The 27,920-nt window shown below is 38.8% G+C and overlaps 2 protein-coding genes across 3 annotated transcripts in view; one reads left to right on the top strand and one right to left on the bottom strand.

Annotated features, from left to right (window-relative positions):
• The window catches only part of LOC149927228 (protein qui-1), a 233,051-nt gene that overhangs the window by 176,963 nt on the left and 28,168 nt on the right, over positions 1–27,920 (bottom strand). Inside the window, exon 1 of one of the 2 annotated variants that reach the window (XM_090158275.1) lies at positions 25,496–25,526. The exons of the other annotated variant lie outside the window; for it this stretch is intronic. The gene's annotated coding sequence lies outside the window, so the exon portion shown is untranslated. Of the gene's footprint in view, positions 1–25,495; positions 25,527–27,920 lie in introns of those variants that run through there. 2 annotated transcript variants of the gene reach the window in all.
• LOC149927229 (uncharacterized) lies at positions 13,685–19,288 on the top strand. Its single transcript, XM_090157834.1, has one exon. It carries the CDS (start codon positions 13,685–13,687, stop codon positions 19,286–19,288), a length of 5,604 nt encoding a protein of 1,867 aa, XP_090013960.1.

The raw sequence follows: 27,920 nt of genomic DNA on the forward strand, positions 1-27,920 counted from the left end.
CTACGCCTCTGGTTTTGGGTGGGCCCCCTTTGACCCCTGGCAGTCCACATTTTTAGACCCAGTCCGCCACTGCCGCGTAGCCTCTATTTCGTTTTACGGTGATCTATAGAGGTAGAACCGTACCAAAACGACTACCTTGTAACCTTGCATAACCAATCTCTTGTCCACTCTGTGACTCCGTGTCAGGCCGCTCAGCAGAGAGGGGGTTGCCCCACAATTGTTAGTTCTGTTTGGCCCCAGCATAGTTTTTTTATATAAACATCGTTAGGATTTGAATTGACAACATTTTCCCAGCATTAAACAAATTTGAATAGTCGAACTATAATTTGGATAATCATGGTCCAGTTATTACTTCCTTTAAGTGGGTGCTATGGCATTTTTTATTTATTTTTTGGTTTAAGTTACGTTGTGAATTGTCATTTATGGAATTCAGGAACGTATGTAATTAAGTGCTTCGTATTAGAGGGGTAGGGCGAAAAGTTTGGTTTTTGCCTATTCAAATAGAAAAAGGTTGGTTTTTGGGTTCAAACAGAGTTGAAATAGAGAGGAGCATGCAGTGGCATAGCCAGATGGGCAAGTCCACCCCGTACGCTACTGAGAGCATGGACGCCGGCAGAAATTATTTCAAGTCATATAGCGAACTCGCCCGATGAAATATACAAGTCTAGAGCTCGGCGTTTGGATAAGAAATAATCACTTTATTTATTTTTATCCACAAACCAAAATTATCCGAGAAAAAACGATTATTTTACATATTAAATTGCTATATAGCCGTGGATAATATCCATGGATAAACAGTTAATCGTAATTTTTATGGTTAATCAAAACTTTAGCGGTTAATTTATCTGTTTCGCCGAGCTCTATATACAACATTATTTTCACATACAACGATCCGATAAATGAACGAGCTATAGCTAAAGCTTAGTAGGAATACGGATATAAGTTTCCCGAAATTGATGTAACACACATTTCAAGTAACTGGATCACTCTTCTTCGTCACTGCACTCAACAAAAATTTCGACAGAAAGATTAACAGAGCAAGGCCCAATTGGGGGGGGGGGGAGTAAAGAGGTATAGCTAAAGAAAGGGGGCGGGGATGGAGCAATTTCCCCGTTGTCCCACCTCTGCGGGTGCCCATGGAAAAAAACCATTTCCCATTTTCAAAATGGTCATTGTGTCAACTCTAGAAAAAGTTGGTTTGCTTAGCTACCCTCTTACTCCATCCTTGAGTCCTCTACTTGCATTAAAGGGGCCCCCGATAGCCTAGTGCCTAGAGGCCCCCAAGGGTCTTAATCCGGCACTGCGCTTACTCTATATATAAATCAACCACTCCGTGTTGTTTAATACACCTTTAATTATCTCGTTTCCAACTGCCAAACGTCCTATTACCGAAAGTGGCAAGTTATTACCATACGTAAACAAAGCAGTTTTGGAAATTTCCTTTATTTAGCAATCGAACAAACGTTAATTTTTAATATTTCGCGAGTTAGTTACGGGTTATGGCTACTTTCTTTAAATCTGAAATATTCCAAGTAGTGTAATAAATAACAAAATATGGTTTCAAACTACTTGGTTTAAGCGTGGCAATGGATCCAATAGACTGGCGATTTTGAGTAATAGTACACAAAGCAGTTGGAATCCAGATAATCTAACGACATATTCAACAACAGAGTGGTTGGTTTTGAGATAGAGTAGCCGTTATCCTTAACCAACTCGATAAAAATAAAAAAATATATATACAAAAATATTTATTTTTTCTAATGCTAAGATACAGACAATTTTCAAGCTCTAAATTTTGTTCAATTTACCCGAAATTTCTAATGAATTATGTTTTCAAACATTGGAACAAATTAAGAAGGTAAGAGTGCAACATTTAAGAAATGAACGAAATAATATATATATAATATATTTATATAATTTTCAATTCATTTTTCCCTAACTTTGGTCTCAGTTATAATTATCCTAATAGTTCTTCCAACGTTCAACTGATCAGGTTATACAAGTCATCATTTTCCAATACCTGATGGTAACTAGTTAGTCAGATCAGGCAATCTTTCCTATTCCCTTCATTCTGCAATCTGACTTCAAACTGTATCTGATACATTATCCCTAATAACCGCACTGAACTGACATCTCACCAGGTTCAGTTTGCTGAACAGTTATCTAACGAGTAGTATATATTATCTTGTGGAAAGTAAATTAAAAATAAACAGTAATTAAAATTTTTAAAGGAATCAATTGGAGGCTATAGAAAAAAGTATAACTGTGAGTTATCTGAATTAATTAAGATTAATTTCCGGTTTAAACTATCTAGTTGGCATTTTGAGCCGTATCAACTGATCTGATATCTGAACTATCTAAAAAAATCTCTAATCGAGGAAAATAAGTAACTGTATTATGTTACTAGGAGGTTTCTTTTCGCCTGTTCTCGGACTAAAAGTGTACTCTCTTTACCCTAAAACGTTCTATTCGCCTGTTCTAGGACTAAAAGTGTACTCTTTTTACCCCAAAACGTTCTATTCGCCTGTTCTAGGACTAAAAGTGTACTCTTTTTACCCCAAAACGTTCTATTCGCCTGTTCTAGGACTAAAAGTGTACTCTCTTTACCCTAAAACGTTCTATTCACCTGTTCTAGGACTAAAAGTGTACTCTTTTTACCCCAAAACGTTCTATTCGCCTGTTCTAGGACTAAAAGTGTACTCTCTTTACCCTAAAACGTACTATTCGCCTGTTCTAGGACTAAAAGTGTACTCTCTTTACCCTAAAACGTTCTATTCGCCTGTTCTAGGACTAAAAGTGTACTCTCTTTACCCTAAAACGTTCTATTCGCCTGTTCTAGGACTAAAAGTGTACTCTTTTTACCCCAAAACGTTCTATTCGCCTGTTCTAGGACTAAAAGTGTACTCTCTTTACCCTAAAACGTTCTATTCGCCTGTTCTAGGACTAAAAGTGTACTCTTTTTACCCCAAAACGTTCTATTCGCCTGTTCTAGGACTAAAAGTGTACTCTCTTTACCCTAAAACGTACTATTCGCCTGTTCTAGGACTAAAAGTGTACTCTCTTTACCCTAAAACGTTCTATTCGCCTGTTCTAGGACTAAAAGTGTACTCTTTTTACCCCAAAACGTTCTATTCGCCTGTTCTAGGACTAAAAGTGTACTCTCTTTACCCTAAAACGTTCTATTCGCCTGTTCCAGTGATGAGAATTACTCCGGCCCATAAACTATTCGCTTGTTCCGGAGTATTAGGGCTACTCTTTTTACTCCTTCTGAAAAGGAGGTGTGAAGGAGTAAATCGGATTATTCGTCTGCTAGCCAGAATTTATCTGCTAAAAATGGGCAGCCGTTTTGGAAAAACGTTTTTACTCCGACTCAAACTATTCGCCACTACGGAATCGGAGTAAAATGACGTCATAGCGTTATTCTTCTTAACCTACTCTAACTAGACTCTTTGTCAAGAGTAACAATTTTACGTCGAGCATGTCTATTTATTAACAATATACACTCTTTTACGAAGTCGGCCATTTCATTACAGGCCTAATTTAAAATAGTACAGCCAAGGGCGCCTGCACGTGCTCATCAGCTCGTGACGTCGCGTGCACTTGACCGCGTGAAGCGGCCTTGCGTGCACTATTTGAAATCAGACCTGTAATGGCAGCTCTCACAAATAAGGATATAATAGAGTGTATACAGATAGTATAATGACGTCATGTTTTTTCACGGTATATTTATAACGGGGAGCAACATCAAAAATTTTTATGTCGATACCATGGACATAATTGGAGAGATGATGATACTGTTTTCTACATCCCATAAAGGGGAAATATCGTTAGCTTTAATTAAGTTCAAATTACCACATTTTTTCAGTCTGACCTAAGTAGTCCTCGTTAGACTCGTCCGTTCTCAATAACCTTACAACGTTCTTGCTATTACCGCCTTTTCTTCCATTGGCTTTCTTTACATATACAAATACAGGCGCAACCTAACCATTGTCGAAAGCGGGATGGAAGTGGGGCTAGCTTTTAGCTTCAATAAGCATCTCCGGAATTCGGTGGCTGAGGGTGCGAAAAACCCCGAAATGAACCCGGAGAGAAGATGAAAAAGCACCCGAAAAAATGCGTAAAAAAGCAATAAAGGATAAAGGCCAAAGGTACAAGTGGAGCGCCTCGCGGAAAGCTTTTTTCTTCTGGTCCACCTAGGCCTTAACTAAGACCCACTCTCATCCGCTACTTCTACTTATAGTTATGGAAAGGGTACAGTTTGTACCGACTGCGGTAAAGGTTGACTATTTATCCGTGCCACTTTCCTTTGTCCTAGGCACGATGGCTTTAATTAAGGGAAAGCCGTACTCTCTTTATTAATTTAATAAAGAACTTTTGCCGTCGGCCGTTCGGGGCTCGCCACCCCGCTGACAACGGGCGTTTTTTATCAAATATTTACTTTTAATTTAATTTTTGTTTGGAATGGCAGATTTTACGGTGACCAAATTGTAAGTGTTTGAGGTTTTACGTAAATTATAGTTGCTAACTAAATGTAAATATAATCTTTATACCAGTTCCTTCAATGTAATCGATGAGTGAATATTTATTCGCCTTTGGTTATACTCAGAATGGAATTCATTAAACGTGGCCACGAACAGATTCAAACTAAAACCAAAAGTAGCATAAGACCCAAAAGTGTGTCAGAACGGTCTAGTAGTTAATGAGAGTTTGTCGCAGAGTAAAATAGGGAAACGAAGGGGGGTCGGAGAATACGTCATCAAAATCGAGATACTCCAGCGCCGCCGAGTGAGGCGTTTTAGAACGTATGTCTACGGGCGAGTAAATCGAAGAGTGAGAATCGCGCCAGACTAAAGACTAAATATAATATTGCTAGTACTATTCCAACTAGTAGGTTATGTAGTCTATAGTGCGACTAGGTCTCACTAGAAATTTTAATAGGCGCGAAGGTACAGCTGGCACACTTTTGAGTCTTATGCTACTTTTGCTAAAACTAATACACAATTCAGTGATTTTAGTCTCACGTGTAGGGCTGGGCTAGTAGAAATTAATAATAATAATAATAATATTAATCAGCTAGGCTAATACCCAAGACACCACATTAGGCCCAAGCCATCTGGCGACTTTTAATGCCTTATTATAACTATCAACTCTATCTGTGGTCCAGTGTACAGCGGGTGGAGCACTCTTACAGGCGCTAGTAGCTCAAAAATAAACCAAACCCTTTACCATGTAAATTAAGTATTACTTTAAAATATTAATAATTTATGTTGGTAATGAGTGTTAATACAAGTATTTTAAATGTATATGTAACTACTTCGATGAACGTCAACAGAATCAACAAGTAAATTATGGGGATTAACTTTGTTGATGAAAATAATTTTTACTTTTTTACTGCAGTTAGTCTTAGTGACCAAATTATTACGGAGAAATTTTGCATTTTAAACTAAAATTATTTAGATGCACATATACCGAAGTTGTAAATTTAATTGATAAGGAATACCAATAGCCTACATTACTTAAGAGTACCTAATATTAATGAAGATACAAAAAAATGCCAAATTATTTTGGAAAGTAATTTAAATTTAAAGCCAGTAATAAGTTCAAAAAGTTTGAATCACTGACTTAACCATTTGGTTTTATTTAATAGCATTTAATAAAGTAAAACCACCTGCTAGTGAAGGCTTTTCCTACTTTATGGTATAATTCAAGAAAATCAAATAGTCTAAACTATGTCTTTAAAGGGAATATAACATCAACGCATTCTTTATGAAAAACTCTTAACAATTTGAGCAAAAATTCAGTAACTACACCCTTAAAGGTTTTTTAATGGTATATTAAGGGGCTAAAATAGATTAAAATAATACTCTTTAGGGTTACTATATACACCATTAAGGGTTTTTTCTTGTCCCAAATTTAAAACTTGAAAAGGTGTATAAACGCTGTTATATTTCATTGTAAATATAGTGATTTAACACCCGGTAGAGTGTAGCTCATTTAAGACAGTAGTTTACAGTGGCGCCGATCGCTTTTTTCCCAATGGGGGCTGAAGCTCACTAATAAACTTGGAATGAGGCTGCTGGCAACACTATCTTGCTTAAAAGTAAATAGCCTTTAACATCGGCGGTTTTACCAATGGGGGCAGAGCCCCCATTGTTTTTGCCCAATGGGGGCTTCGGCCCCGCCGCCCCCATGGGATCGGCGCCACTGGTAGTTTATTACCCTAAAGGGAGTTTTAAGTACCTTAAAGATAGTTTTAAGTACCTTAAAGATAGTTTTAAGTACCTTAAAGGGAGTAGTTTAGTACCTTAAAGGGAGTAGTTTAGTACCTTAAAGGGAGTAGTTTAGTACCTTAAAGGGAGTAGTTTAGTACCTTAAAGGGAGTAGTTTAGTATCTTAAAGGGCGTAGTTTAGTACCTTAAAGGGAGTAGTTTAGTACCTTAAAGGGAGTAGTTTAGTATCTTAAAGGGCGTAGTTTAGTACCTTAAAGGGAGTAGTTTAGTACCTTAAAGGGAGTAGTTTAGTACCTTAAAGGGAGTAGTTTAGTACCTTAAAGGGAGAAGTTTAGTACCTTAAAGGGCGTAGTTTAGTACCTTAAAGGGAGTAGTTTAGTACCTTAAAGGGAGAAGTTTAGTACCTTAAAGGGCGTAGTTTAGTACCTTAAAGGGATTAGTTTAGTACCTTAAAGGGAGTAGTTTAGTACCTTAAAGGGAGTAGTTTAGTACCTTAAAGGAAGTAGTTTAGTACCTTAAAGGGACTAGTTTAGTACCTTAAGGAGAGTTTTAAGTACCTTAAAGGGAGTAATTTAGTACCTTAAAGGGAGTAGTTTAGTACCTTAAAGGGAGTAGTTTAGTGCCTTAAAGGGAGTAGTTTAGTACCTTAAAGGGAGTAGTTTAGTACCTTAAAGGGAGTAGTTTAGTACCTTAAAGGGCGTAGTTTAGTACCTTAAAGGGCGTAGTTTAGTACCTTAAAGGGAGTAGTTTAGTACCTTAAAGGGAGTAGTTTAGTACCTTAAAGGGCGTAGTTTAGTACCTTAAAGGGAGTAGTTTAGTACCTTAAAGGGCGTAGCTTAGTACCTTAAAGGGAGTAGTTTAACGCTTTAAAGGGAGTGGTTTAACACTTTACAAGAAGTATTGTAGAACCCTTAAGGCAGTAGTTTAGTACCCTAAAGGTGGTCCTTTAGAAACCAAAAAAGGAATAGTCTTGTACTTTAAATTGAGTAGTGGTTTTATACCACAAACGGTGTAATAAACACACAGAAAAATATTAATGTAAATTTTACAGTAAGCTGCGGTCAGCATAGATGCCAGCAGAATGCTGTTAATTTCACAACCAACTCTGACTGTTTTTTTTATTGTTATGCTTCCTGTTAAATTTACTGGACAAAAATACATCAAGACAAAGTTATATTTACAGAGTATTGCTGTTTATTTAACCTTCATTCCAGACGTATTTAATACGGCAAATGTTTGCAGTTTTTACAGTAAAATCCCAGTGTTTGCCGTAGTTTTAGTTGTCAAACGTATTTAGTACAGAACTTGTTCACAACCTTAAAATTTCACCAAAAATATTACGGATTACACCATTAACATATTGGTTTAATTAAAACATTTCAAATATTTTATTAATCAATTCATGATAGAAATATATAATTTTTTATCAATTATTAAAATTATTATAACAAAAATTTTGACCAAATATTTTCATAGTTCAAGAGCAACATTTAATCGTATTTACCAAACATGACTACAACTCTAATTGATTATGTTTAGCTCGATCCTTTGTATTTCAGAGTTATAGGGAAAACCAAAGGAAAGTAAACTATTAACTTGGTTTCAAATTATTAAGCACACGATGAACAAGGGTTGTAATTATTATAGCATTTTGCGTGGGGTGCTGCTTATACAAAAGAGTATATAAAAATATTTTTATCGGATATTATTATATTTAAAACTAAAATGAAACTTGTGCGATTTTAAAAAGGTTTTGACAACTAAATAATAATTAGTTTTATATACTAGCGCTTGCCGTTCATAACAGAAAAAACAGCACCGTGTGGTAAATTTTACGCATTTTTGAAGTAAAAAGTCAACCACGGTTTCATATTGTTAATTTTAATATAACTGTCATTTTAAAAACAGTACGAATATGAATTTTTACAGTCGCTACTGTTTTCTTCAAAATAAAGCAGAAAGCTGTAAATTTTACGACCAACTGCTGTTAACCCACTTCAACTGCACCTTGCTGTAAATTATAAACCGTATTTGCTGTTCTTTCAACAGTAAGTTTTGAGTGTGAAGGAACTAAAACGGAGGACAAAAGCACCTCAAAAAGTGTAAATAAACACTCTATTAAAGGTGTAGGATAACATCCTTTGTAAACCGGTTAAGGTGTTGAATATGAGAGAGAAAACACCCTTAAAGGTGTAGAGCCAGAAATAGTGGTGTTCTATTGCGGTTCTATTTCCTTTAAAGAATATTCAGAAGTAATTGAGAGTGACCTTCGACCGCTGGGTAAACAATGACCAGATGCATTTGTGGGTTACGTACACTCTTCAAGTGCGGCCACAGACTGAGGCAGAAATGTAATTAAAGCCGGCACTCTGAGAACGAGACTCGCACGTGTTGCTCATGGCCTGCGGAATCTATTATGAATTATCTAAGAACCGAATAAGCAAAATTAATCAACCGATGCACAAATTGAGAGACCCACATAAATTCATCTATAAACAGCAGCGACTAAAGGTTGCGATAGTTTAATAGTTTTACGTGCTCTATGAGATTTGCGAATCGGTTGTTAGGCAGCAATTACTTTGGTATGTGGGAGGATTTCTGTTCAATAGAAATTGAGAACCGTTACTACGTTTGGACACACGTCCATAAACAAGACAAATTGAACCTCCAACAACAATATAATTAGTGAACTTCTGGAACAACATTGGTAAATATTTGATTATAGAAATTGGTACAACTCAAAATCCCAAAACATTACAGATTAAATTTTAAATGATAACACCAGTTACTTCAAAGTCTTCTGATTAGTTTTCACTCAAAACAGATGAAGCCACTCTATGAAATTCAATTATAATAATACTTCGAAGATTTGCTAAAAAAGTTGATGAGACAATTTTTACGTGTTGTTGGTACTTAATTGATATTTAATTTCTGATTGAAGATCTCATCATGATTTTGGAAAACATGGAACTCCAAATTTAGACTTGTAATCATTGTTGTAAGTCTTTGGAAAAGCTACAAAAGTTCTGTAAGTGTAAGTGTAAGTAAATACAGCACTACTAATATTTGCTCGACCATGGGTGGATAACTTGGGGAATTCTTGATATGGCAGCCAACTAAATTGCAGTTTTTGGGAACTAAGGGTAAGCAAGTAAAACTCTTAAAGAACAATTACAAATAGATCAGTGGATTTAAGTACAGAGGAGGTTGTATCTCCAGAAAAATTGGAAAGTAAGATTTTATTTCGGTATTCCTATTTAGGACGTTAATATTTAATTTTTCATTCCAAATTTTCGAGCACGTATCGTAGAAAAGAAGCAGAATTATAGCACCTATAAAGTTTCTTCAATTTTATTTATCCACGACAGTTATTGTTCATCAGATTGAAAGCAATAAATGTAATTCCAGTGCTATAGTTATATACACACGCTAATATTGACTACTCGTATTTCGTTTAATTTTCCTTCAAAATAAGGATTTCATATTTCAGTTTATATAAACATGAAAATGAGGCAATAACATCAAAGAGTATAAAAACTACGTAACCTAGAGATATAATGACGGTCGAAAGCAGTAAAGGAAGTTGTAGCGACCGGGGGGGAAGGCACTCAGTGAATTTGCACTTCAAATTTCGGTACCGCAGCGCCACTACGGCAGTATTTAGTACAATAAATAATAAAACCGGAGAAAAATGGCAGTTACGGTGTTGCGGAGATGCTAAATTTGGCATTTTGGATATTTAATTGTCTAATATCTGTCAATTCAAAAAAGTGACAGTAATTGGTTACTGTTTCGTGATTTTTTTAGTTAGAATTTGTGGATTCGTTGTTTTGGTGTTTATTTTCAAAAAGTGAAGAATAAGGCGTTTGTTCTCTAACGTTGCCAAGTCTTAAAGGTAACCAATTCCTTAAGGAATTTTCAAGAATGTTGAACTAAATCAAAATGATTGCCACTTAAAACTGCCGTAGTGGCGCTGCGGTACCGAAATTTGAAGTGCAAATTCACTGAGTTACTTCCCCCCCCCCCCCGGTCGCTACAACTTCCTTTACTGCTTTCGACCATCATTATATCTCTAGGTTACGTAGTTTTTATACTCTTTGATAACATCAATCTCTGGTACCACTCTCCCACAGTTCATAGCGAAAGTTGGATCACTTGATAATCATAAAACTTTAAACTGATCACAAAAATTCGTAAGCAGATGAACCTTCGCTGCAAAGTATGGTTTACAATCTCTGCAGTCCCATGTCCTTTGGGTACTGAATGTAACTTTAGACTGACTAATTTATATTGTATCATTCAGGAACGAATATCAGCAAACCTTTAATAAGAAAATGTTAATGATGTAAATTTGCACTCGTTAAGGAAAACTTTCTGAACCTCATTAATTTCCGTTAATTTTCTGTATTTTACTAAGAAATGGGAATTTTCCTGAATTTTACTTAAAAATATGGAAATTGCCCTAGCATATGTGTTTTATACTAAAAAATTGTAATTTCCTGATATATATGTGTTTTATACAAAAAAATTGTAATTTCCTGATATATATGTGTTTTATACTAAAATATGGTAATTTCCTGATATATATATATATCTATATATATATATATATATGTGTGTTTTATACTAAAATGGTAATTTCCTGATATTTTACAAAAATGGGAGTTTCCCTGATTTAAAAAAATGTAATTTCCATGATATTTCCCTGATTAAAAAATGGAATTTCTATGATATTTCCCTGATATTTACAAGAAAATTGGAATTTCCATGATATTTTAATGATTTTTAATTTAAAAAAATATATAATTTCCCTGATTTTTACAAAGAAAAATGGTAATGGTAATTTTCTTGATATTTCCCTGATTTCTACTTTAAAATGGTAATGGTAATTTCCTTGATATTTCCCTGATTTCTACTTTAAAATGGTAATGGTAATTTCCTTGATATTTCCCTGATTTCTACTTTAAAATGGTAATGGTAATTTCCTTGATACTTCCCTGATTTCTACTTTAAAAATGGTAATTTCCTCGATATGTCCAGGTTTTCCAGGTCTGTATGACCTTGTTAAGGGTATCGCATGGGCATCATAACGTCCAAACCGAAAATGAAAAAGGCGTTCGACGGAAAATAATGACATCGATTACTCACCGATGTTTATGAAGAGCGTTGGCGAGCGTACACCTTTGAAGTCGAAATTTGAGAGCTCAGCTAAATAAGTTCTTGGTGTATGGACAAAGAGCGCGTAACTTAATCCGCCGATGGTCGGCTGGTGGCCGTCAACCCAATTTAATTAGGGAGCTTCACGCAAAAAGCCGTAATAATAAAGTGATAATTCATTATCGTTAAGCCTTCTTTTCCGTCATTATGTTTTGGCCTTTTAATTTCTCCTTCTTTCCCGCACATGGACCCGTTCCGACCCCGGATCCATCGATTTCAAATTTCTATTTACTTCCGGCTCAATAGGCGCTTAAATAAAACATCTTCCCAGAAATTGCCAAGAAGTAATATTTCCGACAGCCAGGACTCATAAGTTATTATTTATATAGTGCTTGTTGAAATATTAGAAAGCTGGAAACTTTCAGTTTTTTGCTAAGCCTTAACATGCCAAAAAAGTTACCTCGTTAAAAGGAAACACTTGTTGCATACCGTACTGCAAATGTAATATGTTTAGTTCTTAAGGAATGAGTTTTCATCTTATTACAAAAGACAATTTTATACGAAATGAATTAACTCTGCCTCCATGAGAAGCTTTCAAATTGGCCGGTATTATAAAAATATTACATATAATTTTAATTATTTATACCATAAGAGGATGATAATAATAATAATATTACCTTCTTATACTTAGTTTTAGTAACAATATATATTTTACCTTAAAATATATTATCGAAAATTAACATTAGTATGTTCCTTATACACGTGAGCCGACGCGTTTCTTATCTGACGCAAAATTCTCGTGAGGGCAAAAACGCGTCTCCAATTGGCTTAAATATGACTTTTTGGCTAGCCATTTTAACCGTTTAACCGATCGACCGGAAATAGCTCCTTCCCAGATGAATTTGGAGAGGGGAGTAGAAACCGAGTATCTTTTATTGAAGCGTCCATTGTCGCTTCCATATTGACGATACTCCACTTTTCGTAATGAAACATTTTTACCAAACTCCAATTTTTGGGAGACCGGTTTTCGAGGGGTCCGACATTTGACAATTTCGCGTACGGGATTTTAATCGCAAAATGATTTCAGAAATCAGAAACTGATTTTGGAATTTCCGGCTGATTTGGAGATTTTGAAACTGGTTTTAGCCCAGATTTCGGGCTTTTCAAGTTGATTTCAAGATTTCTAAATTATAATAGGGATGCACCGATATGGGTACAGTCGATATATCGGCTATTCGTGGCCGATAATATCGGCCGATATATCGGCGGAAATATCGAATGATATATCGGCCGATATTTACAAAGGCAAGGGGTCGCACATTTACCAAAATCCCGTACACTTTGTCTAAAATCGCAAATCTTTTAACTCTCTCTAAGGTATATTAACATTGAAATCCCAAAAACACTTCAAAAATTAATGATAAAATCGCCAAAGTCTCTACGAAATCCCGAAATCCCGTACAAAATATTGGCAAGTGTCCGACCCCTCGAACAAAGTTGTCTATCATAACAATAATGTATATGATAAAATAATTGTAAAACAACAGTTAAGTACACTGCCATACCATTTTATTCAAATTTTTCCTGGAAAAATGTTTTCAAGAGCATATCCGTGTTAAATCTTCGCTAAGATTGCGTAATTTTTGTATTTAGTTTGTTTATTTCATTGTGAATTCATTTTTAAGTTTATAAGGTATTTCTATTTTTTCTAAGTGCATTTTCCCACAATTTTGTTAACGACCCCTTTTTATTCTTCGCTTCTCGAAGAATAGTTGAAAAGCCCCAATATTGTCCCCAGTTTCTTTCCGTGGTGAAATCGTGGAAAGGTTTTCTCCGTGCGTCAGCGGACCAACATTTTCCACTCCCAGGGTACAAAACCCGAGGACCTCTCCGAAGCTGGGGTCAGTCGTCACCTTTGTTCATTCCGAGAGAAACCCTTTTCGAGACCTTCCGCGATTTTTTAAACCAAGTTTTAACTAATTCTATTTTTTTGTAAACCCCTCTTTATATTTTCAATTAAATTCAGTTTATTTTCAATTCTTAACAAGTCGTTATTATTTAATGTCGATTAAGTTATTCGCGTTACGCGTTAAGTTTTCATTCAGTGATTCCGTGATTCCGCGAACACCGGGCTTATTTTTCAGTCGGTAGGCCCACCTTCCGTGACCCCCAAACGCTCTCCCAAGCTATTCGTGCACATTTTTGGTGCCGAAACCCGGGAACTTTCCGCGAAACGTGATTTAAGTTTAATCGGTGTTAACTCTGAACTGTGATCGTGATAATTGAAGATCGTCATCATGACCAGCACCACCATCTTGACGGGATTAAGAAAGAAGAGAGGAATCATCCGTACAGCGATAACCAAGAAAGTCAACGAAATTACAGCGGAGCTAGAGGAAACCGCCGTAAATTACGAGATAATTAAGGTGAATATTATTTCATTAAAAGTCAAAGAAAAAGAAGTCCTAGCGCTTGACGCCCAAATTGATCCGATGGTCCTCGAATTGGACGAAAATAATTACGAGAAAGAGATAGAAGAAATCGAAAAATACAAGGAGGACATTCTTGAAATCAAGACGCTAGTTGACCTACGACTCGAAGCGATGGAGGCAGCGAAAACACGAGCTAGCCCGCCGCCGAGGGGAAACAACCACGAGCAAGCGGAATCCTCCTCGGGGTCCTCCGCGAGAACGGAAATCGTCAGCGTAGGCATCACGGGCGGGAGCGGAACCGGTTCGGACGACCAGGGCGGTTTACCGAGCGGCAGCAACGGGACGGGAAACCCCCTTCTCGACCTTGGACTAGGAGTGGATCCTCCCTACCGGACACCCCCTTCAGCGATACCGAGAGAGAGGAGTGAGCCGAGACTTAACGTCAGGTTACCCAAACTTGAAGTAAAGAAATACAACGGCGAACCTGCAGAATGGCTCAACTTTTGGGGAATATTTGAATCGAATTTTCATCGAACAACTTTAAGCGATAGCGAGAAATTTAGCTATTTGAAGTCATTTCTGGAAGGCAAGGCTGCCAGAGCGATCGCCGGTCTCACATCTTTAAGCTACGACGCCGCTATCAGCATCTTAAAGAAGCGATTTGGAGAACCGGAAGTCATCATAGCGGAACATTTGGACAACCTACTCTACATGGATAAGGTCAGCAACGCGAGTGATTTGAATGCCCTTACCAAGCTATACGATACCTGCGAGATCGAGATCAGAAGTCTAGAGTCACTCGGAGTTGGCAGCGACACCTATCGTACCCTTCTCTGCCCAATTCTAATCAAGCGAATTCCGGAAGAAATAGCCCTTGCTTTTACGAGAACATTAAAGCCGAATCAGCGATGGAGCCCCCGCGACCTTCTATCATTTCTGGAAATCGAGATATCAAGTCGCGAACGCGCTTTTGCCGTATCAAAAACGAGACCGGAACGAAAGCAACCGCAACAATCTTTATCGCAGAAATCAAGCTATGGGAGACCCGATTACCGCTCATCAAACGATGAACCCCGTCGCCGCACAAGCGCCGCAGCCTTCACTACGGCCACAGACAAATACTGTGTCTTCTGCGAGATCACGTCACACAGTACCCTCGATTGTAAGAAGTTCACCGTCGCCGAGAGGAGGGAGATAATAGCAAAGAGACGCCGATGCTTCACCTGCCTACGGGAGTTTCACAAATCACGAGATTGCAGAGCGAAAAATCAACAATGCAAGTATTGCAAGAGAAAACATCATTCAACTCTATGCGACGCCGAATCCAGACCGAGAGAATCTACGAGAGTACCAAACAGAGAGCAGCCGGAAAGCGAAGCGGAGAAAGTTCTAGTAGCATCAGCAATTGTCGACGGGAGAGACAAAACCACCGTCCTACTCCAGACAGCGCAAGCCTATCTTGGAAGCGATCGAGACATGAAATACCGATGTCTACTGGATCCAGCCGCTCACTGTTCATTCATCAAAGAAGACGTTTCCAAAAAACTGAACCTCGAAGTCATCGCGGAAGAAGCCATCGAAGTATACGGCTTCGAAGGAGAGGAGCCAGTCAGAAAAGTCCGCAAAAAGGTCCTCGTGGAAATATTCAGCGTCAAAGATCCGAACAGCAAAGCCGTCATCGAAGCTTACGAGACGCCGGAAATATGTGGGGCCGTCTTCGCAGTACCCGGATCAGCGGTCGCACGAGAAATGCGGAGAAGAGGACTCGAGATGGCGGACAAACCGATGACAACCACCCGCGATCCCACTCATTCATCGTTGGATCTCTTAATCGGCATGAAGCAGTACTGGAAAATCGCACTCGGAAAAACCGTACGCCTAGGAGAAGCCTTCGTCGCAATGTCCTCGAAACTAGGATGGATAGTCAGCGGCGAAACATCAGTCACTTCCGGTCAATTCAGAGCCAACGCAGTACCAGTCATGCTATCAGCGAGCAGGGAAGATCCCCTTTCAGAGCAACTACAACTCTTTTGGGACTTGGACGCTATCGGCATCGACAGCCGAGAAATGGAGATTCCAGTCAAAAACCACGTACTTGAAGGGTTCGAGGAAACCGTCAAATTCAGCGATGGACGTTACGAGGTAGGCTGGCCTTGGAAATCCAACAAAGCGCTTCTGGGAGATAACTTTTCTGTAGCAGCGAAGAGAACAGACGACCTCATGATGAAGATGCAGCGAGATCCAATCCTTTTCGGTGACTATAACCAGGTCATGAAAGATCAGCATGACCAAAACATCATCGAAGTCGTCCCTCCCGAGAATTTGAAGACCGCAACGGGACCAGTCTATTATCTACCACACAGGGCAGTAATCAGAGAATCAAGCGCCACAACTCGCCTTCGAATCGTCTACGACGCATCATCACGAGCCGTTGGAAAACCGTCTCTAAACGATTGTTTAGAATCGGGCCCAAACCTCAATCCGGAGCTGCTAGACGTCCTAATCCGCTTCCGAGAAAACGCCATCGCCTTTACGGGAGACGTGGAAAAAGCATTCTTGCAAATTTCCATCGCCGAGACAGACCGAGACGCCGTACGTTTCCTATGGATCAACGTCGACAATCCGGATCCGACGGGTCAACTCATCACCTATCGCATGACGAGAGTTGGCTTTGGAGTCACCTCTTCACCCTTTCTTCTGGCCGCGACAGTCAGACATCACGCGAAGTCCTTCGAAGATGAAAAACCGGACGCCTGTCGCTTAATCCGAGACGCCCTCTACGTGGACGACCTGCTATCAGGAGCGAGGAACGCAGCAATCGCCAACAGTCTCACTAGCGACGTAACCAATATCCTGGATAAAACCAATATGCAGATGCGAAAATGGAAAACCAATTCCCCCGAGCTGAGACGATTATGGAGACAACGAGGAAATATTTCCGAGCCTGAAGCTGAAGAGACGCTAATTGGATCATCACCGCAAAAGGTACTGGGTCTATCATGGAACACCGCCACCGACGAGATAACGTTTGACGTAGCGCCGCTTCTGAAGTTCCTACAAAAGCGAGAAGAAACCAAGCGATGGGTTCTTAAAGCGGTAGCCAGGATCTACGACCCTTTGGGCTTTCTTGCCCCCTTCATCGTGAGAGCGAAGATCCTGTTTCAGCAACTATGGAAACTGAAGTCAGCAAAAAACAACGCCTTGGGTTGGGACGAGAAGTTACCCGAAGATTTGGCCAATCAATTCAACACCTGGTGCGAAGAATTACCAGATCTACGTCACGCGAGAATACCAAGATTCTACTTCGGAGAAGTCAAGACTGGCAGCCCTTCGTTTGTCCAGTTACACTGTTTCGTCGACAGCAGCGAGAAAGCGTACGCAGCAGTGGTCTACCTACGCTATGAAGATGACGGAGGAAACGTAGCTACAAGCCTAGTCGCCTCGAAAAGCAGAGTCGCACCAACAACAAAGACGAAAGAGAGGCAAAAAGCCACGCCTTCGGAAGAGAATCAGTCTACTGAGAAATCCCTGACACTTCCGAAGCTCGAACTGATGGGCGCCCTCCTTGGAGCCCGCCTAGTGAACCATCTCCTGAAAACCTTCAGCGAAAAACCGTCGTCAGTCTACATGTGGTCAGACTCAACTATCACCCTGCAATGGATCAAAAAGCCGCCGACAAGCGGAGGATGGAGAACCTTCGTAGCGAACCGTGTCAACGAGATTCACACACTAACGACTCCTGAGATGTGGCGCCACTGCAAAGGAGTCGATAATCCAGCAGACCTGCCCACCAGAGGGAAGAAGATGACCGAGCTAGTCAACAGCGAATTCTGGTTTCACGGTCCAGCCTGGCTACGTGGCGATTTGACTCAACACATCGAAATTCCGATTCCTGACCAATTCCTGGCAGAAGCAGCTGCCGAAGAGAAGAAAAGTACAACAGGAAACGCAGTCCTGAGCATCATCGAGTCCCCGCCAACCAGCCTCATCGACTTGGAGAGATTCAGCTCCTTCAAGAAGGTCACCCGTATCATAGCGTACGTTTTACGTCTCATCGACATCAGCGTCAAGAAACGCCCCGAGAATAGAAGCAAGCCGCTGACCGTGGAGGAACTCGTGAAAGCGGAGAATCATCTCATCAAAACCGCTCAGAGGGAAAGCTTCGCCGAGGAGATCTCAAGTCTGTCGAAAGGAGACGAAATTCGCCAATCCAAGCTTCACACGCTAAACCCCTTCCTCGATCCGGAAGGCCTTCTGCGAGTTGGCGGACGCTTGGGACAGACGGAATTTACCTATCAAGAGAGGCATCCCGTAATTCTGCCACCCACGCATCGACTTTCCGAGCTAATTGTGAAAGACCATCACGAGAGACTCATGCACGCAGGCGTAAATAATACTCTAACGGAAGTAAGAAGCTACTATTGGATTCTTCGCGGCCGTCAACTTGTGAAAAAAGTGGTTAACAGCTGCACCGTATGCAGAATTTTCAGTGCAAAACCTTCCTGCGCACCCATGGCATCTTTGCCAAGTAGTCGAGTCAACGCGACGCGCCCTTTCCAAAATATTGGAGTTGATTTCGCAGGTCCAATCGACACACGTGATGCGAAGAAAAGCTATATCGCGCTTTTTACCTGCGCGGTCAGTCGTGCCGTTCACCTTGAGTTAGTGACAGATATGTCAGCTGATAAATTTCTTCTCGCGTTTCGACGTTTCATTTCGCGCCGCGGAATACCTCAGCAGATTATGTCAGACAACGCCAAGTCTTTCTATCGCGCGGACGCCGATTTAAAGAAATTGTGGACCTCAATCAAAAGCCCCGAAATTCGACAGCACTTCAACAACCTGAAAATCAAGTGGACATTCATTCCCGACCGAGCACCATGGGTAGGAGGATACTGGGAGCGCATGGTCAAAACTGTGAAGAGTTCCCTACGCAAAGTCTTTGGACAAGCTTTTCTAACGTACGAGGAACTGGAGACTACTCTCATCGAGGCAGAAGCCGTCGTCAATTCACGACCGATTTCATTCATCTACAACGAGCCGAATGAGCCATCCCCTCTAACGCCAGCGCATTTCCTGATCGGGGATAGATTGACAACCCTGCCTTCACAAACGACTACATCTGCAGCCGACAAGCCGCTGATGAGAAAGGAGTTGGTGCAACGTCTGAAGTACCGAAAAACTCTGATGGACAAATTCTGGAACCGTTGGAAGAAAGATTATCTTCTGGAATTGCGTTCAGCGCACCATCGTACCAACGCTACCCCGACGAAACCCTTACAAGTGGATGACGTCGTCCTAATAGAAGAGCCCCGAGCTAAGCGACAAGATTGGAGGATGGCCGTGGTTCACGAAGTTCATCCTGGACGCGATGGTCATGTGAGATCGTGCCTTATACGTTTGTCAAACGGGACTATTTTAAGAAGACCAGTAAAATTACTCTATCTTCTCGAGAGTCAATTTTCTTGAACGGAGTCCAAGGGCGGGAGTATGTTAAATCTTCGCTAAGATTGCGTAATTTTTGTATTTAGTTTGTTTATTTCATTGTGAATTCATTTTTAAGTTTATAAGGTATTTCTATTTTTTCTAAGTGCATTTTCCCACAATTTTGTTAACGACCCCTTTTTTTATTCTTCGCTTCTCGAAGAATAGTTGAAAAGCCCCAATATTGTCCCCAGTTTCTTTCCGTGGTGAAATCGTGGAAAGGTTTTCTCCGTGCGTCAGCGGACCAACATTTTCCACTCCCAGGGTACAAAACCCGAGGACCTCTCCGAAGCTGGGGTCAGTCGTCACCTTTGTTCATTCCGAGAGAAACCCTTTTCGAGACCTTCCGCGATTTTTTAAACCAAGTTTTAACTAATTCTATTTTTTTGTAAACCCCTCTTTATATTTTCAATTAAATTCAGTTTATTTTCAATTCTTAACAAGTCGTTATTATTTAATGTCGATTAAGTTATTCGCGTTACGCGTTAAGTTTTCATTCAGTGATTCCGTGATTCCGCGAACACCGGGCTTATTTTTCAGTCGGTAGGCCCACCTTCCGTGACCCCCAAACGCTCTCCCAAGCTATTCGTGCACAATCCGAATATTTATTTTCATTTTACGTGATACATATTTTCTATCACAAATCTAATATCGTTGTTTTGTATTTTTACCCTCGTAACCCCCTGTGCCCTGTCCAAAAAAGGAATGAGCTAGCTTCTAACGTCTGGCGTACGTGGCGCGGCCAATCAAATCAAATATTATCATTAGTTAGTTATTCGATAATTTTCTTATTTCTAAATGTTTTTCTGAAAATATTTTTCTGATACCGATATTGGCCGATACCGATATTAGAAAATAGGCCGGTATATCGGTGCATCCCTAATTTCTAAAATTATTTTCTCTAAAGTGTACCGTATTTATACGAATGTTGGACCCATTAATTCACGGTATTGCGTACGAAATTTGGATATCCTCGGAAATCTGCCCAAATCAGTCAAATATATGTGAGCTGTCCAATGCAAGTTTCAAGACAAACATTTTCCCCAACTTTGTTTATGAGCGAAATTTTCGGACGATGTAATCTCGTATAAATTAACGTTTCTGACATTGTCATTTCTAACCACTTATGTACGTTGATATAAGGTTATAGAAAAGATTATTTAACTTTTCCAGTGCACACTTATAGTGTTAATTTCGACGACTTCTCGTGTTACAATAGCTAATGTAAATTGTTTAATATATCTAGTAATGACGTATATAATGCATATCTATAACAGCTACAATTCGAACATTTTACGGTTAAAGGTCTTTTATTTTCAGATATTAGGCCTACTTTTTACGAATATTAGGCCTACTTTTTACGGATATTAGTTCCACTTTTTACGGATATTAGTTCCACTTTTTACGGATATTAGTTCCACTTTTTACGGATATTAGACCCACTTTTTACGGATATTAGGTCTACTTTTTACGGATATCAGGTCTACTTTTTACGGCCTTAATATAAGCATTAAGTTGTGTATAATGAATAAAAAGGATGTTAACCAAAATTGACCTATTAAAATAATCAAAGCTAAGCCTCAGTCGTGAAAATTCGGTTGACGACGCGTGGCATTTTTCGATGTTCCTCAAAATTTACGCAAAATATTTATAGCAAACACGGGTCGCCAAATGTGTTGACAGTTGATCCTTGAAATGTGAAACACTTTCTACAATGTGTCGGGCACACAAACGCTTCTGTTGGAGCAATTTTTATAACCAAGGCTTAGCGTTAATATTTAATCTATTAATTTTCACGCTAATTTTTTTGATTAAATAAAATTAAACGGAAGCGTGACGTAAAGGAGGTTAATGTGAAAAAAAAACAAGTTGAGAAAAAATGTTGGCTCGTATGAATAGGCCTAAATCAAACCGCCGATTGAGTTTTAATAGCTCATAATAATAATAATAATATTAATAATAATAATAATAATAATTTGATAGGCTAATACCCTAAGTCATCTAGCGACTTTTAATGCCTTTTTAATTCAGATGGAGCCCTTCATGCCACGCGAGCCAACAACTCCCTACACTCACTATTAACGTTAACCATAAAATGCTTTTATGGAAAGGGAAAACCGAAGATCTTGAGGGAAAACCCCTTTAACCAGCCGGGAGATAACTTGCGAACTCTACGTGAAAGGAGTGTTTCCGATTTATCAACCAGTCAGCGTTGCCAGACGCCCTAAAATTATAGGGAAAATCTATAATTTTGTCACAAAATTTTCGGTGCCCTATAATTTGAACAGTATACTATATAGGGCATTTTTTCGATTTTTCGATATTGAAGACCTATAAATCCTATAATTTCAAAATTTCTTATATCAGACTGAAAAATACTAAATTTATGATAAAAATGAATAAATGTGTTTTTATTATTTTTAATATTTCGGTTTTTTTCATTTAAAATTTCATAAAAATATAAATTAAAGCCAAATACAATGTGTCCTATAATTTGGACTGGAAATCTATAATATTTAGTCCTTGGGTCTATAATTTGATTTTGGCTATCTGGCAACGCTGCAACCAGTGCCACAAGCTGGGATCGACCCCGGGTCCTCTTGCTGCGAGGCGAAAGTGCTTCCCAGAATCCCACGCAATCGCCAGAAATATGAGTAAAAAAATCCCAGAATGTGATTGAACGGGAACTCCTCGATTTTCACCCAGCTGGTTTCAAACACCGTTGTGGCCCTTTAAGATTTTACAATGTTTGCCTTAAATACAGATTTCGGGTTCGTTGTAAAATGAGAGCCATTGTGTCTTGGAAATTAGCGAGTTGTTTATAGAGCCAGTTAAAAGGGAACCGACTTCGAAATTAGCCTTTAATTACCAAATAACACAAAGAGATTTTCAAAGAGAGTATGCTCATTAAAATCACCAAGAATGCATTAAGGTTAACAGAGAACTTGTAGCCGTAACCATATCCTCTGATTTCATGACAACTTGGAGAGAGAGAGATATTGGAGGGGCGTGGTTTTTGAGCCGGGAATCAAGAGGCGAGCAGGGTGCTACAAACTCGGAACCACTCCTTCCGCGTTCAGTTTGCAAGTTCTCTCCCCACTAGTTTAATTTTCATACTACCATAAGGCATGGATTAAACACTAAAGGATGTTCCACTGGCGAAGAAACACAAAAATGCCCTGTCGTGTCGCCACCTAGCGGCGCGAGTCCGAAAAACCGGAAATTAATTTTCTCTCCGCTCTATCCAGGGGCAAACAAACCCTAGTGCTTTTAAATAAATAATGGTATCGAAAAAATAGCATACGAATTCTAAAAATCACGGTATAAAAGTTTCAAAAAATAACAGATGGCGCTACAAACTCATATCCGGTGCCCCTGGATAGAAGAAAAACAAAAAATAACACCTAGCTAACGAGGACTTTGCCTTAGGAAGCTAGCTCGTGGAACATCCTTTAGTGTTTAATCCATGCGTAAGGTCTCCCTAACCCCCGACTTTCAACAAAATTAAAGGTCGGGGATGGTTAACTTTTATTCAATAGATAAAGCTCTCAAAATTATTCGTAAAACGTTTTGATCAAGTAATTTATATTTCTGTATTATCCGATTAATGTTTTGATAAATTTGTAAAATTAATCGGAAAAACGATGTTTTTTTCGTTAAAAAGCTCAAATTTTCCGAATAAGACATGTTTTTTAATCATTTTCCGAAATATTAACCGGTAAATTTCTTTGTTTACATTTTGTCCCCGAAAAAATCAATTTAAACATGGATAATGATTAACCGTTACCGACCTCTAAACAAAGTCGGTGATAACCACCTCGGGTAGTCTCCTGGTTAGTAAACACAGAGCGTGTCTGATTCGCAGATATTCCAGCGAGACACCGTCGAAACAACGCGAGACTGCAGTATCCCATTACGAGGCAAATAGTAACCCAAGCTCAGACGTTGAAAGTTAAAATATTGGGGTTTCGAGTGAAAACCGTTGTAGCTTAGCTCAAATAACCAGACGAACGCGGTTAGAGCATAGACCGAGAACCTTTTCTTGGTCTATGCTTCCTTCGCGAAGGATAAATCGAAGAACCAAAAGGAGGATTTTTTGAAGATGAGCCAACAATGAGTAATTCTCAGACGCGGGGGGAAAGAGGGCCGGAAATCTTTCAGCTTTTCGGAAACCTTTTTTTCCCATTTTTCCTCACTTCCAAAGGATGCCAATATGGATTTTCTTTCGATGCCCGCTTCCCACCCGGCCGAAGCCGTCCACAAATCTGTTCGTTCGCCATTCCTCGAACACTCGCTTCAATAAGGAATCACAGCGAGACGGGCGGGGGGTCAAAGTGGTCGATTTCTCGGGCAAAGTCACGTGATTAATTTAAAATGTTTTTTCTCTCTGCAAAAGCTATAAAGATGGAATTTTTTGGAAAATATTTCGTTAAGCTCAGAGTAAAGCCTAGTTCCCACTTGACGAAATATTTCGAAAATTCAAATCGCTTGGGCGGTAGGTTCTCATTTGGCGCAAATATTTAAAAACACTAAGCCTAATATCGCTAGAATTTCCATAAAAAAATTAATTTTACTTAATATCTTATTGGTTTATGTAATATATGATAAATTTTTCTCCAAAATCAAAAACGTTTTTGGATTAGCAATATATTTCAAAAAATACAGGAACAGCTAGGGCTATTTCATTAACCTTATTCAAGAAATGAGGATTTGTGACCGATAAAGTTTTTTCAAGTGAGTAATTTGAAATAAACAATGTTTGACAGATAAAGAAATTAAAATTTTATTTGCTTTTTAGGTTCTTTCGAATGCATTCAGAACAATACGATGTATTTCTAAATGTAGTGCGAAATAGGATTGAGAAGAAAACTACCAGATTTCGAAAAGCTTTTTCTGCAAACGAACCGGTTTTTACTTTTCGGGATGTTTTATAATTTCTTTTTTTCTTCGTGATTGTAACGTGTGGGACAAATTTATTCCGCTCGTCCACCTGATTAATCAGGGCGAGATATGTGGAACGGCCACCCCAACGGGGGGGATACGTGGGGACAGGGGTGGGGACACGCGTGGCGGAAGTCTTCCGACCACCCGTTGGGGGATTGGGGGTCGTCCTCACACGGCCATCCACAAATTCTGCCTCCCGGACGCTTGGGAAAATGACCGAGGCCTTTCTTTCAGAAAATTTTCCGTATTTATCCGACAAAAATAAAAAAGTTTTCATTCCATAATTAGTCTAATATATTGTTTGCAAATTTGAATAAAGCGGCATTTTCGCCTCATTCTAACCTCTAGACTTGTTTAAACTGATTAACAATGTAACACTATTAATGTTTTGTGTGATGTTTACTGATATCAAACATTTTATATCGATAAAAAATTAAAAACATTAAAAATCTTTAAAAAGTAATTTATGTTTCAATTTTATATTTTTCCGACTTGCGGAAAATTTTCCGCATTTTATTATTCCGGAAAATTAACAACACTAAGATTTTCGCAAATTTTATTCGCGCGCGTCAATTTACAGCGTGAAAACTGCTTTTTCTGCCAAGTGGGAACTAGGCTTTAATCTATAATGGTTTTTCGCCCGTTTTCGCAGTGTTTAAGAATATATTTTTGGCTCCCTCCGTTGAAAGAGTAATTGGACGAAAATTTATTAAATGATGGTCTTAAAGGCTTCGCGCGTGAAAGGCAAACACAGAGCGTGTTTTAAGGGGACGCTTGGTCGCGTGCGAGTTTTAATGGTTTGGGGTTTGTATCGGAGATTGCGAAAACGCCGAACTCAAATTGTTTACTTTTTTTCTTTACTTATGTCGAAAAACGCGATGAAAATTGCTAGTCCAGTTTTTTCCCGTTGCGTTCAAAATTTTCAACCGTGATTTTAGCTAGTGTTTCCAACGATAATCATTGATTTGCTTCCAGATTTAGTGCAAAAGTAAATTTGCTTTTGACTTAGCGTATATATTATATCGTGGAAAGCGAGTTAAAATAAAAATACGCATTTTTAATTAACCCAGCTAACCGATCGGAAATGATCTGCTTAAATAATCTCTCCAGATTCAGTTTGGCGAACCGTTATCTGACTTATACGCTTAGTGTATATATAATCTTGTGGAAAGCAAATTAAAATAAACTAATAAAAATTAAGAAAATAATTCAAAAAAGTTAGCTGTGATAAATTTGGAATTCACTCACCTTCTGTTAATTGGTTTACAATGAATTCTGATTAGTTTCGGCCTTAAACTAACTGGTTTGTATCTTGACATTCATCAACTGATCTAACAATATCTAACTTCAAATGCAGTTACTCTGAAATCTGATCTTAATTATTTACTCGGTTCAGATCATCTGTTGGAAGCTCTAATCTTCGCCATTGAAACTTTTGGTCTATCACCAAATGTTGAAAATCTTATTTAGAATTGGGTTAAATTTGGGAATCAAGACGGAATGAATTAATCACAGGCTATAATTTTAGAAAATGAGTATTACAATTAATATTCGGGCTTCTAACGACTATCTGAATAAGGCAAACTGATTACTATTTCTCATATCAGATATATTTCCGATAAACATCTGATTTCGCTGGCTACTTGTACCCTTTTTTATCTGACCCGCGGCAATCGGGTTTTTATATTTGGTTTCGGTAACCGACGATACCACAGATATAGTAAGAAGTTTTTTCTCAGATAAGCGCGTAGATATCGGTCTTCGTGTGGTCTACCTTTAGACATCTAGATAAATGTGTTTTACCCTTTAAAATTTTTGTATCGCAACAAAAATATTCCTTAGTTCCACCAAGCCAATATAAAGATACACTAAAATAGTATATCCGCAGTTATCGCGGATTAAAGAAACAATTTAAAAAGCAGATCAACCCGTGAAAATCATTTAGGTTTGTCAGACAATCGCAAAGCGTATCCGCGTACTGCCGTTAGAGTAACAAAATATGTTATCCGCTAAAGGTATAGGATTAAAAATAATCCAGTTAATCTTGGAAAGCCACAGATCACCGTTAGAAGCCCTAATTAATATATACATATTAAAGTATATGTAATAGATTTAAAAATTAAGATCATAAATTATTTACGTGTTAAAAGTTATTTACAAAAGAGTATTTATAGGTACAAATGTTGGTTGAAGTTTGAAAATAATTTATTATTCTGAATTTGCTTGTTTAACTTCAGTTCTTTTAAGCCACCACGGTTGAGTAAGAATTTATTCGCAATAATTAATTAATTAAATAAATAAATAATAATCAGCTAGGCTGATACCCAAGGCACCACCTTAGGCCCCAATCATCTAGCGACTTTTAATGCCTGAAACAGGTGGCCGGTTACAATGCGTAGGAGGGTGGTGGCAAGCCTTTCATGCCACGCGAGCCGACAGCTCCCTACACTAACTATTACCGTTAACCTCAACAAGTTTTAATGGGAAGGAGAAACCGAAGAACTCGGGGGAAATCCCTTTAACCAATGGGGAGAAAACTTGCGAACTCTACGCGGAAGGAGTGGTTCCGAGTGCCACAAGGTGGGATCGAACCCAGCATCGTCTGCACTCTCGAAAGCCAGTATTGTCTCAACTACACAAATTACTAGCAGGGAAACAAACATTTAGAGCAAAGCCCTTAGAGGTTAGAATAACCCTTGCACCAAAGGTAAATCTGAATTCATTACTCACTTGTGGCGCAGCAGTCTATATCGTATTATATAATTCCAGAAATATTATTGGTTTTTGTATACGCTTTGGCATCAAAGAATAAATTTTCAAATAAATATTTTTCAAAAGTGTCCAAACTTCGCCATGTCCATTCTTACCCTCACTCACCATATAAAAATAATATATTTACGCCAACGAACTGGACAAGTCGGCCAATTGCTTGGCGTATCTTTTGGGCTTAGAATCGAAGAGTTCGAAATGGCAAGTTCTGGTCGTGACGAAACGAATTCTGGGGCGTTGGGGACAATCGAGAATTAAACCTTTTTCTAGTTAAGTGTGCCAAATTTAAAAATGCAAATGCATTCATATTTGAGCTGTACATATTGTAAATAACTTTAATAATAATAATAATCAGCTAGGCTAATACCCAAGGCACCACCTTAAGCCTAAGTCATCAAGCGACTTTTAAAGCCATTAATTCAGGGGGCCGGGTTCGAGGGGCCGGACATTTGTACAAAATCCCGTGCACTTCTCAAGATATCTTATGAAATCGCGAAATCTTTGACGAAATCGTAAAATATCTGACGAAGTCGCGAAATCTCTGACGAAATCGCGTTATCTTTGACGAAACCGCGAAATCTCCGACGAAACCCCTAAATCTCCGATGAAATCGCGAAATCTCCGACGAAACCTCGAAATCCCGTACGCTTTTTTTGGGAATGTCCGACCCCTCGGCCAGGTTACAATGCGTAGGAGGGTGGTGGCAAGCTCTTCATGCCACACGAGCCAACAGCTCCATACACTCACTATTCCCGTTAACCTCAACAATTTTTTATTAGTCCTATCCATCCTTTGGTTTTATTTTATTTTTCTAAATTTCTATAGTTTTTTTGCCAATTTTATTCTATCGAAATTATTGTATATAATATGTTTTTGACGATGGCAAATATATTTTAAAGTATGT

The sequence above is a fragment of the Leiobunum rupestre genome, chromosome 9 (assembly GCF_980474605.1).
Source record: "Leiobunum rupestre chromosome 9, qqLeiRupe1.1.hap1, whole genome shotgun sequence".
NCBI classification, from domain to species: domain Eukaryota; kingdom Metazoa; phylum Arthropoda; class Arachnida; order Opiliones; family Sclerosomatidae; genus Leiobunum; species Leiobunum rupestre.

Excerpts from the sequence above, each read along its gene's own strand:
- LOC149927229 (XM_090157834.1), top strand. The coding sequence starts at position 13,685 with ATGACCAGCACCACCATCTTGACGGGATTAAGAAAGAAGAGAGGAATC.